Source organism: Theropithecus gelada, chromosome 2 (genome assembly GCF_003255815.1).
Source record: "Theropithecus gelada isolate Dixy chromosome 2, Tgel_1.0, whole genome shotgun sequence".
Classification (NCBI taxonomy): Eukaryota; Metazoa; Chordata; class Mammalia; order Primates; family Cercopithecidae; genus Theropithecus; species Theropithecus gelada.
In genome coordinates this window covers 151,785,874-151,804,611 of record NC_037669.1, presented here as the reverse complement: position 1 = coordinate 151,804,611, position 18,738 = coordinate 151,785,874, and the positions used below count along the sequence as shown (strand labels likewise).

The window sequence follows — 18,738 nt, the reverse complement described above, 5'->3', positions numbered from 1 at the left end:
CTGTAGGGTACTTTCAGTTCCAGAGACAAGTTTCTGTGTGTCTTCAGTGGATGGTAGACAAGCTTCTTGCTGGGCTTCCCAACTGGGGAGCTGCCATGACCATTTAAGCCTCAGTATTCATGCATTTTTCATCCTACAAATCTTTATTGACTTTGGATGGAAACAGGGAGACCAATTAGGGTATTGGAGCCATGGTCTAAGCAAGAGATAATGAGTTCTGAACCAGGGGAGTGGCAGGAAGGAGGAATTTAAGACAGACTTTGGAGACAAAATCAGCAAGATTCAATGATTGATTAGTTGTCAGGAGTAAGAGAGGAGTCTAAAAAGGTTCTTGTGTGAGTGTCTAACTGAATGAGGGTGCTGCCAACCAGAGCTAGGTATCCAGGATCAAGGGCAGATCTAAGGGACAACGGCGGCAGTTGCCTGTGGTACACCCAGGTGTGGGCACCACATTCTAGCCTGATTCTCGACCCTCCCAAAGATCAGCCTCCACCTGCTGATCCATTACTGCAGCACATTTTGCCCTGATGTTCTGCCTCTGCTTGGTCAGGGCACCTGTTTTGGTCCCTCTGCCTGGTTCCTTCTCATCCATAAGCCTTCACCACATTCTCCTCTCACTAGGATGTTCTCTCTCCCCTTCACCTCTCCAAACCCTTCCCTCCAGTCAGCATTTGCCTGCCCTCTATGCACACCAGGAGTCAGTCTATGGAGCTACCTTGGTAGTTTGAGTTCTGAAGTCTCCTCTGTGAAGCTGTAGTCATGCAGTAACCTAGCCATGGATATCTCCTCAGAGGGTCATCATGGAAATCTGGACGTTGCCCACCTGCTTCCTCCTCCTGCAATGTAGGCCCCATCAGGAGCAGCGAGGGAATCTGGTTTAAGTGGGAGTTGGACAATAGCTGGTGTCAAGCCTGCTGTCAGGAGGTACTTGAGTAGATGCAGAAGCACTTGAAATGCCTCTTTGGGCCTAGGGAAGCATTTGATGTCAGGCATATTGCTTCATGGATTTATGCATGGAGACACTGCCATTCTGCTTTGGACAAAAAAAATGGAGGTCCTCTGAACCTCTGTGTCCCCTTTAGCTTGTGGGGTCAGATGTAACTCAAGTGGCCCCCACCTTCCTTTGCTCTACCTGAAGCCAGGCTTCTTAGAGAAGCGGGGCCAACTGCTTATCACTTCCTCTGAATTCATAGATCCCCATGAAGGACCCTGCCATCTAGGCACCAGACTTTCCAGAGATGCGTGTCACGGAACTATCTTGAGTATGAGATGACAGAGAAGCCCTCAGTGAGACCTCTTGACCAAATTAAATTTGACATTAACAACAGCCCGAGAAAAGGTCCACTTTGATGGCCCTACATCACTACATATTACAGAAACTAGAAAAGTAGTCAGTGGTGCATATGCCCTTGGTGTCACCGAGGCCAGGAACCTTGGTGGTTCCTTATAGGGACCACAGGACTCCTGGCTGCTGGCCAGTACCTCCTGTACATGATGTGTGGGTCAGCTGTGTTGTGTGGAGTGAAGAATGCTGAGGGCAGGTCCTGTTGAACAAAAGACCATAGAGTGAGAGTGTGCTGCAAAAATCACATGGTTCATGTGTCAGAGCAGTGCACATGACCAGACCCTAAGTTGTTCTCAGGATTTATGTACTTGTGAGCCCAGGAGACTTTTGTAGAGGGCTCGCTCATTCATTCATTCCTGCACAAATTTATTAATTCAACAAATATCTGTTGAGTATTCAGATGCTGTGCCAACTCTTAAAATAATGTAGAGATTAAAAGACCATGTAGTTCTAATGTTGTATTTCACAGTAGGGCAACTATTGTTAATAATACTGTATTGTATATTTCAAAATAGCTAGAAGAAAGGAGTTTGAATATTCTCACCCCCAAAGAAGTGATAAATATTTGAGTGGTAGATTTGCTAATTATCCTGAATTGATTATTACCCAAGGTATACATGCATCTAAATATTGCATTGTACCCCATAAATATGTACAATTGTTTTGTGTCTTTTTAAATGTTTTTAACATATAAAAACAATTCAGCCTTCTGGAGAAGACAGACATGTTAAGAAAATTACAATGCAATTTTTTAGTAGCTATAAAAGTCCATGGTTTTCTAGTGCACCTTGCAGCTCAGCAGAACTTGTTCTCACTAATAACCACCATCAGAGGTTTTCATACCCTCATAATAGCCCAACTACAGGAAGCCATGATGGATTTCTCTAAGACATTGCTAAAGAGCTGGAGCTTCCCAGCATGACAATGTCAGTCTCCTAGTCATAGCCAGTGCCTCCATTCTCAGAGAGGTGAAGTGGGCCTTTTGCTTTAAGCAAAATAGGTGAACACCTGTTGGAAGTCTGATTAGATCCCCACTCATACAACAGCAAAGGGCTGCACACACTGACTCGTGGATGCTGACAGTGAGCAGTGGGCTTCTTTCTTATGCTTATTTCTTGCAGGGCATTTAAGCAACTACGATTCAACATGGCCCACTATGTTGGGGGGAGGATTTTGCCTGCAGTGGCAAATACATACCAAGCTGGAAAGCAACCAGGTATCCATGGCTCTCACTCAGGATCCTGGCCAACCACCCAGATGAAGCAAAACCTAGTTTGCTTCACCTAGCAATCCAAGTTTCTGATTCCAGGGCCTTGGAGGAACTCCTCTTTTCTAGGATTCTAGAAGCGAAAAGATAGTTTCATTGTGGGATCAATAGCATGTGAACTCCTGAAAGGACATCAGAAAGTCTTCCGTGCCTATGCTTAAGGTATACGGATAGAGAAATGGGAATTTTAACTGCCGATGACAATCACTGATGTGGATTATCAGTCAGGTTAAGACAGGTTAACAACTGACTGCCAAGTTTCACTGTCTTAAAATAACAAAGGTTTATTTAACATTTTTACCACGTGTTCTTGGATTGGCTGTGGCTCTGCACCATGTTAGCTCCCCACCAGGATCCAGGAAAATGGAACAGCTTTGATCTAAAACATTGTTGATTTCCTGGTAGATGGAAAAGATGCATGGTGAACCACAGACGGGCTCTTAAGGCTTCTGCTCTGATATGACACATGTCACATGCACACGTATTTCATCCATCGGAGCAAGTCTCATGGCCAAGCTGATATCAGTGGGTCAGAGATTTGTGTTGTGAATAGAATACATTCTACCACCACAAAGTCCTGGCAGTCGATACAGCACTTGTCAAGAGGGCCTCCCTCGCTCTTCCCCTGAGATTCTGCATCACTGAACTCCTCCACCCACTGAGCTTCTTCCTTCAGAAAATAAAAGACTTTCATTGCATCCCTCAACTACTTCTGCTGGGTTCATGGCTGCATTCTCATGGCAGTGCCTGGCATAACTTAGACATTACATAAACATCTATTGGCATAATATGGAGTTGATATTGCCAATTGTGAGAATATCTTACAGAGTGAGGCCTGTGTCCTTGATTATACTGGATCCTCTCCCTGAGATTCCCCACTTATCCCTGCCCTTTCTCATGCCTAGGGGTGGATCCTGAGGAGGCACAACTGGTGGCCCCATGTCAGTCACTCTTGCCACAGGCTCCTTGAAGTGCTAAGGACCCTCTGGCCTCACCAAGGCCATCCAGAGAAGAATGCAAATTCATCAGTTAAGAAGGTCAGACAGTGACTGCCATCCCTAGACCCCATTTGGGCTTTTGTACCACAGTATGCCCTGAAATCTGCCTCATTCATTGTGTGTATTTTCTATTTTCTGGCTCTGAGTGGCTTCCCCATCCTGCTAGGGCCCAGGGACGTCAAATTGGACCTCATCCCTGGTTTCAATCCCCAGTACTCAAGCTGCAGCTGCTGTATACAAGACCAGTGTGAATCCTCAGCAGCCTGGGGTCACCAGGGACCTTCGCGGAGGATTCCAAAGGAGCATCTTAAATACACCCTGATGTGTAGACAGTGCTGCATCATCACTGCAAGTGATGCATTCTGTTTACCCACTGCCTTCCCAAGGGATCCCTGGGGAGAAGAGAGACAGAAAAACCGTGGAGAAAATAAATCTTCTCTGTTTGTTTAAGTGTACCAAAAAATGAAATACAATCTGTTAAGTTTGTGGAAGTCTGCACCATCTGGTTAAACGCAGCTTGATGGTTTCTGGCAGGCAACATCTGCGGGTTAAGGAAAGTGGCCTGCCGCTCCCACTCAGCGGGGAAGACAAAAAGCCCCACATTATGGCTTTGCCAGGGCATATGTCCTCAATGTGCCCCTCTGTCAGAGCAGTGGCCTGTGTAGGGAGGTGGACTTCCGTGTGACTAGGCTGTGCTTGGCAGGTCATATGATTGGCCCCCTAAACACTACTGTGTGGTAGAAAGAACACTAACTGGGTGTCTGAGAGCTGGGCCTGCTTCTAGCTAGCTGTGACTTTGATTTTGGTCCAGTCGTTTCCCCTCTCTGGGCCTCAGTTTCTATGGTTGCAAAATGAGTAGAAGGTTACAAGATCTCCCTCCAGGTCCACTGAGGAGGTGCAATGGGGAGCATGGGCTTTGGAGCTGGGAGGTCCTGGTGATGGGTCCACTTGCTAGCTGGTTGCCATCCTGGACTCGGTCTGCCTAGGGCTCTTTATCTGTAACCTGAAATCTTAACAATATTCACCGCACAGAAGAGTAACTAAAAAAACACATGTAAGGCTCTTAATTCAGGCCTGCTACTCATTTTGTGCCTAGTAAGACTTCATAGGAAAACAATAACGTTCTGTAACTATAAAAAAATAAGGTTATGTAGGCCGGGTGCAGTGGCTCACGCCTGTAATCCCAGCATTTTGGAAGGCCGAGGGGGGCAGATCACCTGAGGTCAGGAGTTCGAGACCAACCTGGCCAACATGGTGAAACCCCATCTCTTCTTAAAATACAAAAATTAGGCATAGTGGTGCATGCCTGTAATCCCAGCTATTCAGGAGGCTGAGGCAGGAGAATCATTTGAACCCGAGAGACAGAGGTTGCAGTGAGCCGAGATCGCGCCACTGCACTCCAGCCTGGGCGAGAGAGTGAGACTCTGTCTCAAAAATAAAATAAATGAAATAAAATAAAATAGTTACGTAAATATTGGATATATCTATAGAATAACCCTGACCAGCACTGGGTTATTTTATAACCAATTTTGTCTCCCAACCTTCCCTTGATGTCATCCCCCAGGACCCCATGCATGGTCCTCTCTGCTGTGTACATCTCTCTATATATCCAAACCTGTTTGGAAGGAAATTCACCATCGATTTCTTCACTAGTCTAAGGTATTAACTGAAGTGTGAATACTATAGGAACAGCAATGTCCTTAGCCAAAAAAAGGACCCTCTGGTGGTGGAGTTTCAAGCCCTGCTAGACCCCACCCTGCTTCCCCTATGTGGAGGCCCAGCTGCTCCACATGGTGGCAAAGCTGGCCTCTGCAGCCACCACACACACATCTCTGCACCGGGCCCTGCTAGATCATGTTAGTCCCATTGGCTTGAGCTAGAAGTCAGAAGCCCTGAGTGCTCAGCCTGCATCTCTCTGGCCACCCCAGGTTTCAGGAACCAACACACTCTGTGTGTACCCCTGTCACCAGCTGTCTTCACACTGGACAAGTTTTGGTATCAGACTCAACTTAATAGGTCAAAGAAGCTATTGCCATGTTGTGTTATTACAGGGGCACTAGGAAAATGCACTTTCCCCAAAAAAACCATGTATCTCCTACTTCCAAACCACTCACAAATCTCTCTCTGCTACCACCTTGATAGATGTCTTTCTTAGAAATATCTGTGGAGGGTGGTATTAAAGGACAGCAAAATTTTATTGGCCATTAAAACATTTGTATAAATTAGTTTATCACATAAGTAACATGGATATCAATTAAGGAGTTAGCAACAGGGGATGAGAACAGGTAAGTGTGATGAGAGGCGTGGGGCGTGGACAAGGGGCTGGATGGGCCCACCTCAGCATTGGGTGAATTTCCAGGAGCATCTTGTGAGAGAGCCCTGAGTGGGAGAAAAGGCAATTATAAATATTAACTGAGGGCCTACTATATGTCAGGTGCAGTAACAGGCAAAATATCTAGGAAATACTCATGTAAATAATACTGTCAACTCTGCCCACACTTCCCTTTGATAAATACAAGCTACAGCATGAGCATGAATTGGGAGATTTTAATCTCCACCTTCACAAACACCACAGTTCCAGAAGCCTCTCCCAGAGTGAACCTGTCATGGTGATAAGCAGAGCATCTGGGCTCTAAGGATACATGCTCTTCACATAGCATAACCTTCTGTTGCTAGCCAATGGATATAGACCTGATGATCTCCTCCACAGACTGAGGGAAAACTGGCTGAGTTGAACATTTTCAAACAAGTAGACTGATTTCCAACATGGCACCTTCCTTGAGGAATCTTCAAAGGGTCATTTTAATGGTAGGAGATTTTTTTTTTTTTTTTTTTTTTTTGTAATGGCTGTCTTTGGAACCCATACCCTAGGTAAGATGAGGCTCTGATATACAAAAGTCAAAAATCCAAAGCCTGGGCAATTGGCAGGTAATACACACAACCACTGTCCATTAAACCCGTCAGAGTTTATGACTGACTGGTCAGTGCCATACCAGGAAAGAGCCCCCATGCCCCTACCCGTCCAACACAGGTCACACTTTAGACTCCCTGACTCTTATTATTTGAAAATGACTGCAAGTTCCTGGCCCTCTTTCCCCTAGCGCCTGAGCCCTGTTTGTGTATGGAACAGAAGGATGGAAAGAATTCTGTATTTGAGCCTCTGTGGAGAGTCAGCAGAAGCCCCAGACCCACCCAGCAGGACAATCCAGTCTTCTCTGGCAAGCCAGTTGTCGCCTCTCACCTCAGCCCCGCCCTCCACAAAGTTGGTGATTCTTCTAAAATAAACCTGCCCCCACTCCTGCTGCCTCAGACGAAGTCTTCGTGCCTTAACCTGAGTACTATTATAGTAGCAGCAGAAATAATAATGACAATGATAACGTGATAGCTAAGACCGAGTGAACCTTTGCCATGCAGTGAGCATGCTACTGCCTGATGCATTATCTCATTCAACCCTCACAACTCACTGGGAAGAGGAAACAGAGTCACAAAGGTCAACTGATTTGCTCATAGTCACGAAGCTAGCAAATTTTGCTGCCAGGTGTCAAATTCAAGTTCTGCTGACTTCAAAACTTGTGTTCTCAACCACTGCATCATTTGGCCTCAATACATATTTGTAAAAAAGTGTAATGAGTGGCTCATGCTCCTTCTCTTGGGATCAGGACATAGAATTTTTCCCAATCACAGCCCTGATCACATTTTGTCAACTTGCTGGCTCTGAGCTCCTCTATGTCAGGGACTGTGTCTGACTGACCTTCGTAGAGCCAGCACCTAGCAGGGGTCTTGGCACATGGTTAGTGCTCAGTAGATGACTGGCAGGTTAACAGATGGATAGGTGTGTGAGCGAATCCATCCACCCAAATCAAATCCTGGCTTTCTCCAGGAACCCTCCCTGCTAGTAAGAGTCCCCAGGGTTTTTCCAACTTTCTAAATTCCTCCAACACTTTTTTCTTGCATCCTATCTTGCCATGTGCAGCACTTTGTCTGTAAGTTACTGATGCCTCCCCAAGAAAATCATTAAGTAACTCAGGGGCTGGAATAGCATTTGGCACTTCTTTTCCTAAGTCACATAGCTCAGGGTTAGGCATAGATATCTCTGAGTAAGTACACTGAGTAGTTCATCTTGACCCAGGAGCAGAAAACAGATGAGGACACCGCCCCATTAGGAATGACCCATTGTCCTTTCTTTCCCGACCCTCTGCAGGAGCCTCCTCTGGCATCATTGACCTCTTGCCATCCCCTAGTGCTGCCACCAACTGGACTGCAGGACTGCTGGTGGACAGCAGCGAGATGATCTTCAAGTTCGATGGCAGGCAGGGCGCCAAAATCCCTGATGGGATTGTGCCCAAGAACCTGACCGACCAGTTCACCATCACCATGTGGATGAAACACGGCCCCAGCCCTGGTGTGAGAGCCGAGAAGGAAACCATCCTCTGCAACTCAGACAAAACCGGTGAGTCTCTAGCCCAGCCCTTCCACCCCTACCCCAGCGGCTGCCCATTTTGTCCCAGATGGTTGGACATGGACACAGCCAAGGAGGATGTGGAAGAAAAGCAGGAGCCTGAGAGGAACCCTGCCAAGATATACTCTGGTCTCTGGTTTTCTGGCTGCTGATTTTCCAGGCTTGGCTTGAGGTAGAGCAGGAGCAGAAAAGTGGGGAAAGTAGGGGTACAGACACAAAGAATGTAAAAGCTGGAATCAGCGGTTTTCAAACTGGATTCCTCAGAACCCCAGCATTCCCAGAAGTGCTTTAGGTCTGCTATAAGTGAGATGCGGGTGAGAGAGGCATCTTTATTCCTACTTCAAACAAAGAAGCTCCACGTTGACTGTATTACATACAGTAAGATTTCCAAAAGCTATCTTTTGAATAAAGTACTGCTAATTGAGAATAGCAGTTTGAAAACCTCTGCCATATATAGTAATGATAGCTACCATTCGTTAGGCTTTTCAGCATGCTGGGCCTGTGCAAGAAGTTCACAGCTTGGTAGTTAAAGTCCCCTAACACTTATTAGCTAGATAACCTTGGCAAGTTGTTTAGCCTTTCCGTGTCTCACTTTACTTGTCTGTAAAAGGGGTGTTTCAGTAGTATCTACCTCATAGGGTTCTTATGAGGATTAAATGACTTCATGAAGTGTTTAGAACAGTGCCTGGCACAAAGGAAGTGTGATAATCTGTGTGAGCTATTACTATTCTAAACACAGGTCTCTATTAGTTATTTTATAAAAGCCTTATTGTTTTTGCAGTTTTAAGGATAAAACATTCCTTAGAGGTTAAATAACTTGTCACAAGTAGTTATACAGTCAGTATCAGAACTGGAATGTCAGCTTAGATCCAACTAAATCCAAACCTATGCTCTTATCACTACACCCACCCCATCCCCACACACATATACAAACATCCCGAGATCTTATGCAAATTGTACAACTCTGCATTTAGTTACAATTCTACAATTTCCCATTTCAAATACAACTTTTGATAAAACACCCAAAATAAATAACAACCACAGCGGATGTAACAGTAAAAATACAATATAGAAGAAGAGCTGAAGCTCGCCCTCTGCTGTTGGACAGCTAAATTTTCCATCTCAGCTTGACCACTTCTTAAGGTGTGACCTTTGAGGAGCTGCTAATCTCTCTGAGCCTCAGTTTCCCCATAGGTAGAATAGGGGAAATACACTTGAAATAAAGTATGAAATTACTTAGTAGCATCACATGCATAAATCAGCGTTCCATTAATTTAGTTGATGTTGTTACTATAATTATTATTTCCAGTTTTATTCCTCATTACACTGCTACAAGAACACCATGTTCTCTGTTTCAATTGATCTTTATAATAAATGTTAATGTATTTTCTGGATACAGAAACCGAGAGGTGCCTGGCTTTCCCTATTTATATGCCAAGTCTATGTAGGAGTCAGTGCCAAGGACAGGTTTTTCTTTGGGACCTTCATGCAGGAAGGTAGAGGTTTGGGATGTAGTTCAGTAGCCTGTGCAGTGCCCTGTGAGGTGCTCCCATCATAATCCAGGAGCCAGCATCCCAATGAGACAACAGCTTAAGAATATGCAGACAAATACAAAGCAGTGTGAGCTGGGGTCAGTGGCCATGCACATATAGTTCTTTCCGAGCTATATCGAGTCCCTGGGGAGGCAAGTCAGACAGATATAAATGTTCCTGTTTACAAAGGAGGAAACTGGAATATGGAAGGTTGAGTGATTGGTCCAGGATAACACAGATGATTACCAAGAAAGACAGGATTGGACCTAGATCCTCTGACCCTGAGTCCCAGGCCCATGCTATTGCACCAGTGGTCCTCATTCGAATAAAGCAGTGCACTTGTAAAAACGTGTAGATGCTAGAGCCCCACCCAGCTCAATAAGAATGGTGGAGGAGCCTAACGGGCAGCCATGGCTGAACTCTGCCTCAACCATCATCACAGCAGTCCCCGGAGAAGGCATTCAGCACCCCCAAATTAGCAGCACCTGGTGCTCCGCTTGGGCCCTTGTGTGAAACAACACTCAAGATTGGCACAGAGAAAGTGCGAAGATGTTTCTCTAACTTTTCTGACAGCAAGAAAAAAAATCTCTAAACACCCCATCCTAAATTAAAAAAAAAATCTGGAATAAATGAAAGCTTGTTTATGGCTTTTTTACATCTACATTTTTTTCAAGTTATAAAGCAATGTATGTCTACAGTGGAAACATGAAAAACACAGAAAAGTGTAAAAGAGAACACACAAATTACCTGAAATTCTAACCGCTGGGGAGATATTTTCTGATAACATTTAGTACATTTCATTACAAGGTTATTTTTGCTTCTGTGTATATGTAGAATGTCCTTACATTTTTATAATATCTGATATTACTGTGTCATCAGTTACCTTTACATAACATTATCTCCACATCATTTCTCCATGTGATAAAATATGTTTTAAAATATGGATTATTTGGGAGCTTACAACTCTGTCATGTAGATTTATCATACTTCATGTCACTGGCCCCCTTTCATTAGATATTTACATTGTCTTCTTTTAAATGCAAACACAGCAATGTTGTAAAGAGTATTCTGGTATATACCTTTTGGACATTTCTTATTATTTCAACCAGAAGTTGAATTACTGATTCAAACAATAGAAATGTTAGGAAAGGAAGCTTTTGCTGTAAATTGTCAAATTGCTCTTCAAGAAGATTGCACTAAGTTCTGTCTGGTGTACTAAGTAAAACTTACTAATGCTGTTCCATTATAAATTATTTTCTAAATAGCTGGATAACAGAATTGACAAGTCAGCAAAGGCTAACTGCAAAAAAGAGAGAGGACCACTGACAACACTACCACCACCAAGAAAAACATCTCAGTAGCTGACATTCTTTCCCCACGGTTTTACCTCCTGTCATTGTCTAGTAGCTTCAGGTGGGTCTGGAGGGTAGGAGAGCTCTGCTTTGCCTGGAACGCTCAGAAGCCAAGGATTCTTGCATCATCTGCTGCTGACATTTTCAACTGTAGAACAGAAAGTAAGGCTAGAGCTGAACACAGAAGGATTTTATTGACCAGAACAGAAAGTATCATGTTTGACTTCTAATACACATTCCATTTGCCAGAACTTAGTCACATTGCCCCACCTACCCATGGGGGAGGCTGTGAAATGAGTTTAGATGTGAACCTAGGAGCAAAGAAAATAGGTTAGGTGAACACATAGCCGTGTGTCTACCTTGAGGTCACTGTGTGGGGCCCTGTACCCCTCTAAGCCCACCTCTGTTGGGGTTTACCTCTCCATTCCTCCCGTGAACTGTGCACTTTCCAGTCACCTTCCATGATTCCTTCTCAGCCCCTGCCTTATCACAGTAATCAATCCTCTCCGACACACACATCTGCTCCTCTGGCTGGAATCTTCTTCCCCTGGCATGCAGCCCTTTTCTGTCTCTGAGTTTGAACTGAGAACAATGAATGATCAGTGGCTACGTACAGTGCTAGCCACTGCCCTACAGGGTTTTCTAAGAGAGAGGGGCCAACCTTGTTCAGTAATCACCAGGTGAGAGAGACGGAGGCATCAGCCTGGTAGAGAGTGCTAGGATGGTCCCCCTGCCTGCTAGGAAAGGGATGGGGGTATTTTCACACTTACAGAGGTGCCCAGAAAACCATTCAGAAGGACTGAGGTTGTCGTCTGTAGAAAGGAAGTGAGAACCTTACTTTTGCTGCCAGTTGGCTGAGCTGTAAACACTCTTAAGTCTGCTCCAGGCTGGTGTCAGAGCAGAGCCCAGGAGAGTCCTGGAAAAGCCTGACTTATGTCGAGTTTAGGGTACATGAAGGCTTGGCCCTGATTCTTACCCAGGGTGTCTGAAGGCAAGCAAATGATGGGGCTGCCACAGTTATAGGGTAAGGAGAGAGGGTCCGGAGGGAGAGAGGTTTCCCTGGTACAGTTTGGCAGAACACAGGTGTTTTTGTTCTTGTGGGCCAAATGGACATCCAGAAATGTGCAAGGCTAGCAACCAGAGGGCTGCATGCCAGGAAGGGGGGTCGCAGCAGCAGGAGCTGATGTGTGTGCTGGAGGGGATTCCTGCGAGAAGGGAGAAGCTGAGGAGGAATTATGGAAGATCAACTGGAAAGAAAATCTTTCACACGAGGAATGGAGAGGTGAGGGCTAATAAAGTGGAATTGCAGCAAGCACACATGTCCCAGCAACCCAGAAAAGGAGTGTGTCACTTACCATATCAATTCCTATGTAAAGATTTATGGCAGGGCCATCCTTACAGAGGGTGGGGAGGTGAAGATGGCAATGTGGAGACCTCTGCAGAGCCTTTGGAAATGAAAAACTCTACTGGCTTTTTAAAGAGACTTTATACTTCTTTTCCTCTCATCCATATTCCCCTACGTCTGACCATGGTTAGAACTAGGAGGAGGTTGGGGGATGAGGATGTGGAACAAGAAGAATGAAAGATCTTACCCCATCCTTTCCCTATTGTGGGCCACCAAGCCATGGGTAAAGACTGAGTGGAGAAGAGGAACATCTGTTTTAACTGGATGAGAGACTGATGTTTGATTTGGATTAAACCCTTCAAGACTATTCTAATTCATGAAAGTGAGCAGAAGGCTTTAGGATCTACCTGAGACATGGACAGAGAGAAGGGAAGAAAGATTCAACAAAGAATTCCTAAGGACAGGAAAAGGAATAAAATGGATTCCTGAGCAAATCACATCACCAACACAGTGAATGAGCCAGGTACCCTGGCATATGAGTTGACTCTGTGAATTCAGAGAAAGGGAGTAGAAGGAGGAAGAAACCTCCCAGACTAGAAGCTTCTGTAGTACAGTGAGGTTTGCCCATCCATTATTCTTGTTCCACCTCCTTAGCCCCAGCTTCTCCTAACTCTGAATAAAACTAAAGGCAAAAATTCTTCCTTTCTATGTTTCCTAAAAGTTATCAACAGAAACCACAGAAAAGTCAGTTATACAGTGATGAGGGGGACCAGAAATCTTCAGTAAAATCCCCATAAGCAGTCCAGGGTGTTTAGCCCGTCCAAAGGCTAAAAATGGTCCCCCAGATAACGGCCGAGGCCAGCCCTGCCACAGTCAGACCCTGACCATTCTCCTTCCTGTCATCCCCTGGTTGTGTTCTCAAGAATGGTGATGCTTCCCTGGGAGCACTACTTTGTTATGTTGCCCTGGTCATGAGGCAGTATGATAGTTCTTCTAATAAGTAACAGTTACGGAGTATTTGTTCTGGGCAGATGCATTCCACACATTTCCTCTTTGTGTCAATTGAGAGGCTTTCAGCTGTAAGGGATGGAAAGTCCAGAACAAACTGATATCAGATAGCCAAAAAATCAAATAATACAGAGAATGTAGGTATCTTGTAACTGAAAACATCCAGAGCTATGAAGGTTCATGAAGTCATCATCAAGGTAAAGTGCATCTAAGGCCGGGCTCCTTTTCTCTGCAATTTCTCAGATCTGTGCCTGTAAGTGTATCCATTTTACGTGAGCAAATATGGCTGCACAGCTCCAAGCCTCCTGGTGGTATAATACAACTTCCAGTGGGAAGGGAAGTATCTCTTCTGTTTGCTTTCTGCTAAAAGAGCAGTTCTCTCCCAGAACTGCTGAGAAAAGTGTTCATATCACTGGCTTGAACTGAGCCACTTGCCAACTCCTGACAGAAGCTTTGAAGCCAGGAGAATGGCCTGTGCTAGGAACATCATCATGGATCCTGAACCAGTAATGTGCTAGGGGATTCTCATGAACCTGTTTGGTCAAGAGCAGTCAGGGCCCATCCTAGAAATGTAATTGGTGTTGATTCCTCCCACCCAAACTTTATAGGCAAGGTTTATACCAGATGTACAGGAATTGATTGCAATATTCCATTCTTGGGATACACTATGATAATCCGGCATCAATGTCATGATATAGTTAAGGAAACTGAAGCTCTGAGAGGTGAGATGATTCTCTCAACATCACCCAAGATACAACTCCACCCAAAGTCTACCGAATCGAGGGCCCATGCTCTTTCCACTACACATGGGCACCTGCTCACCCAACCAACATTATGGAGCACGCTCCTCCTGGTAGATTTCTGGTGTGTTCGATAATGTAGTAAGGTTTAAGGTCGCTAAGAATTGGTCAAAGAACGTTTCCTCTTCTGCCAGGATCCATGACACGAGATTTTCTAAGCATGAAAGGAAGTTTCTACATTAGGAGAGGAAAACTTCCCGTTAATTGCCTGTGTATGGGGAGGGGGTGTTGGACTCACAAAACTATCTCTAATGCTGGAAAATCAACCTATTCCCTCCTCCCAGCAGCTAAAAGTGAGGCAGCTCTACTTCATATTGATTAGGTAGAGAGAGAAGATATACTCCGTGGTCACTGCTGTCACTGCTATCTGATGAAATAAAATAAAAACCCAGAACTCTAGAAGAAACCAGTATGTTAAAGGAGCACAGAGTGACTGATGTGATTGGCACAGAGCTCCCTAAACCCTCCAGAAACATCTGTAACCAACAAACAAGAAGTTTGTTAACCTAAGTAATTTGTACCCTGGGTCTGATGCAGTATCTGAGTATAAGTTAGGTGAGTATTTAAAGTTCAGATGGCTTCTCAGCAAGAGGTTGGCTGTGGGTTTTCCTGAGTCTTCCTCTTCCACTTTGGAAGAGCTCTATCATGTGCATTATAGAACTATCATCAGAGCCAGTTGCAAATGAGAAGACTGGAGTGCCCATGCCTTTGTCCGCTGGGCTGTGCTAAGTGAGGGAGCAGGAAGACTCCTCTGGTGGAGGCTGACACAGGGGTTCTCTCACTCCTCAAACCTTCTTTCTGCTTTTCAGAAATGAACCGGCATCACTATGCCCTGTATGTGCACAACTGCCGCCTCGTCTTTCTCTTGCGGAAGGACTTTGACCAGGCTGACACCTTTCGCCCCGCGGAGTTCCACTGGAAGCTGGATCAGGTATGGTGTTCATCTCACACCTGCTGCTACTCATGCCTCTGCAGGGGTGGCCGGTCCAATCCAATGGTGATGGCGGTGGGGAGGCACTGCAAGGTCCTGACCACTTGCTGAATTTTGGAAAAATCAGCTTAGGGAGACACACAGCATCTTAAAGTCAGGAAGGAAACTGCCTCCTTACAGCCAGATGAAGGTGGGGAGGGACAGGCTTCCCAGCCGGGATGCTGCGGGTCACTGGGCCTGTCATGTGCGTTTTGTCCATTTGCTCCACATCGAGCTTGTGGAAGCCAGTTCTCCTGATCCCCAGGCCCAGTTATGATCTCTGTTAGCACATCTTTAAATCACAAATGCTCCATGTCTTCCCTTGGTGCTGTACTACCTCCTTTGGGTGACACAGGTTGAGGACAGGGATTTGAGGACTTTGAAGTAAGCAGTGACACAGAGCACCTTGGGCAGTGCCTGCTCTTTTCTGAAGTGGAAAAATGTGTGACTCACTCCAGGGCCTCATGACTTTTGATCACAAGAGCCACTGCATCATACTTTCAATGACAAAGCAAGTGTCTGGTGTGACTCCAAAGCTTTGAAGTATGTTTCTGAGGACTGACTGTGAAGCATTAACGGTGGAAGTAGTACTCACTCTTCTGGTTGGCTGCGCCATCAGGAAGCATCTATGTAGCAAGATTAGAGTTGGCCTTTGCTTAAATTTGAAAGTGACCAGGGGCTAATTTTTAAAAAGGGTTTTAAATTATCAAGAGAAAGAATGCCAGCAGTCAGAAAATAGGATTAAGGAATAGATGCTGCTTAATGAGGCAGAGGAAATGATGCCCTTTCTTTGATCCTTCCTCCCTGGGGCCCCAGGACCTTATTTTGTTTTATTCTGCCCCTTCCATATGCTGGGCTAAGCACTTCTGGGACCCCCAGTCTTCTTTACTTCGTCCAAAGCCCACTGTGTGTACTACACTACCTGCCTCACCTTGCTGAGGGCCGACTGATTCATAATCCTTTCCCTTCTCCCTCCTTGTTACTATGTCTCCACCCCCACCCTCTCTCTGTTCCATCCAAGTCTCCAGTCCTCCAGTGAGCTGATCTTAGAGTGTTACTGGGAAGTATTCCAGGAGGAACTCATTCACACTGAGATGGAAATGATTGCTGCCACCTTTCATCCTCATAGAAGTACACATGTATGTTCTCTAAAACAAAGATTCATTAACTCTAAGGAATCTCTCAATGGTGGAACTCCAGGCAATGTGACAAGATTAAGGATGCCAAGCTGACGGGAAAGTTGCTAGGGGAGCCCAGTGGCAACTGCCTAATCCACTCCCAGTAAATCCCATCCTGCTGTATGCTAATTCTAAAAATATGGCATCTTGATTAGTGTATGTTCCTCTGAATTAGGAATTCTGAATCTGGCAGGAATTGTGAAATCTTGACATTGTTTATTTTATTTCTCAGCAACCTCTCAGCTATGTCCTAAAGTGCCATATGGCTTTTATGGGATGTTTTAAAATATATAATACAAATTGACGTGAATTAAAATAAATTCCATATTGTGAGGGCTTTTAAAATAGGAACATTGCTATACTGGTTGAGATAATTATAGATATCCTGAGGCATTTTCTAAGATGGGATTGAGGAGCACTGATGCAGGCAAATGAAGTCATAGGCTTGGAAATTAAAAATAGGTGAGGAAGGAATTCTGGTTCTAAAGATAAAGATATAGTGAATCTAGCAGTTCTAACATCTGTTCCCAAAGTGGTAAATTTAAGGAGGAGCTGAGATTCACCAAACACCTTCCAAACTACCCTGATCTCATTGACTACCATTTGTCAATGCCTGCTCTGTGCAAGGCAGGCTGCACGTGGGAAATTATTTTCATCTCTGCTACAGCCCTTCCTGGTGGCTAATGTGTGGCTATAGACTGAGGTCCAGTAGCTTGCACAAGGTCACACAGCAAACCATGGGTAGGACCTGCCCTTTCCATTATGCCCAGCTCCTGCTTTGGTGTGCCGCCTAATTTGAAGTTTTAAAAATTTGCATTTCTAAATTTACAAAAATTTTAGATATCAGAATTATCACTGAAATACAAAATGTTCATAGTCTTGATGAAATCCTCTAAAATGGTCACATCTTCATTTTGCTCAAGCTGTCCTATTCTTTGTCTACTCAGGCTGCCATAACAAAATATCACAGGCTGAGTGGCTTAAACAATAGGAAGTTATTTTCTCACAGTTAAAGATGTTAGGAAGTACAAGATCAAGGAGCCAATTTGGTTCGTGTTAAGAGATCTCTTCCTGGCTTGTAGAGGGCCTCCTCCTCATCATGTCCTCACATGGCAGAGAGGGAGCACTCTGGTACGTTGTCTTCTATGAGGAACCAGCCCTATTGAAATAGTGCTGCACCCTTTGACCTCATTTAACCTTAATTACCACCTAAAGGTCCTAGCTCCAAATATATTGGGGGTTAGGGTTTCAAAATATGAACTTGAGAGAGACACAATTCAGTCCATAGCATTCCTCTACTAAAGAAATTAACATTTAAAAAGTTTAAAGACTGCCGGTTGATGATCAGCGCCCCAGCTCACCTGCACAGCTACCCTCCCTCTGAAGGGAACCACAGTGAGTACGGTGCAGGAAACCTCAACAGTTCCCATGCTAGCAATCCAGTGGTATATATTGACCAACCCAGAGACCCCTCTTTCTCTTTACTCAGCTTCCTGTGTAGACAGAACCTTGCCAGAGTTTCTTGGGTGTAAATCACTTGATGGCCAGAATGTGCATACCTAGTACGGTCACCTCCCCCAGGAAGCCATCCTGGGTCCCCCCAATGGGTGTTTGCCTCTCTTCTCTGCTGCCCAGTCTCCAGGCAGAACTCTATCCCCATTCCTACTGTTCTGTAGTTATGCGTTTATCCTGCCTGTCTGCTCACTTTGCACTGAGCTCCTGGAGGGCAGGGTAGTGTCTTACTCATCTCCAGCTCTTGTGTGCATGTTATAGGCATGAGCACATGGTTGGTGCCTAGTAAATGTTTGCGTAACAGTGAATGGATGTCAAGATTAAAAGAAGGGAGAGATGAGGTGAGGCAGCGGAAGAGGGAGGGAGAGAGGAAGGAAGAAAAATCCAGATATCTTTGAAAACCTCCCAGTGATTAATTGATCTTTTGACTCATTTTATTGAGCTTTTTAAAATTCTTAAGTGTTGCCATTTTTTAATTCCCTGGATTTCAAACATTGTTCATCTTTGATCTTGATATCTTATTTCAAGATCTTACTAGATTTACCACCAGTGGATTTGTAACTGTTACAGAACTTTCTGGCCTTGGCCAGAAAGGACTCAAGCCAGTCTAATGTATTGTCTATATTTTAACTCCTGGCCAACCTTGGAAATTTCAGCAGCATTTTATCTGTTCTAGTGCCTGATGGGGACTCGTTTGTTTCTTTATTTAGCAGTTTATTCTGAGCACAAACTGTACTCTAGGCTCTGTGCGGGGTACCTGAGATTAGTAGCTAAAATAAGAGTCTCTGTTCTCTAGAATTTTCCATGATAATGGGTCAAGCAAACCCAACAACAGACAGTTTACAATCCCATGTGATAGGCACTGTGGGCTGGGGCCAGATGTGGGGAGTCTGTGGGAGCCCATGCAGGGCACTTGGGGCTGAGAGCCTGGGAAGTCCTCTGTGGGAGGGAACATCTGAAAGGAATGTGGAG

The 18,738-nt window shown here is 44.9% G+C and overlaps 1 protein-coding gene across 1 annotated transcript in view; it reads left to right on the top strand.

Moving 5' to 3' along the window:
* The window catches only part of CLSTN2 (calsyntenin 2), a 632,434-nt gene that overhangs the window by 524,779 nt on the left and 88,917 nt on the right, over positions 1 to 18,738 (top strand). The window contains exons 7-8 of the mRNA XM_025375641.1: positions 7,812 to 8,060; positions 14,916 to 15,037. Coding sequence (XP_025231426.1) covers positions 7,812 to 8,060; positions 14,916 to 15,037 — 371 coding nt within the window. The remainder of the gene's footprint in view (positions 1 to 7,811; positions 8,061 to 14,915; positions 15,038 to 18,738) is intronic.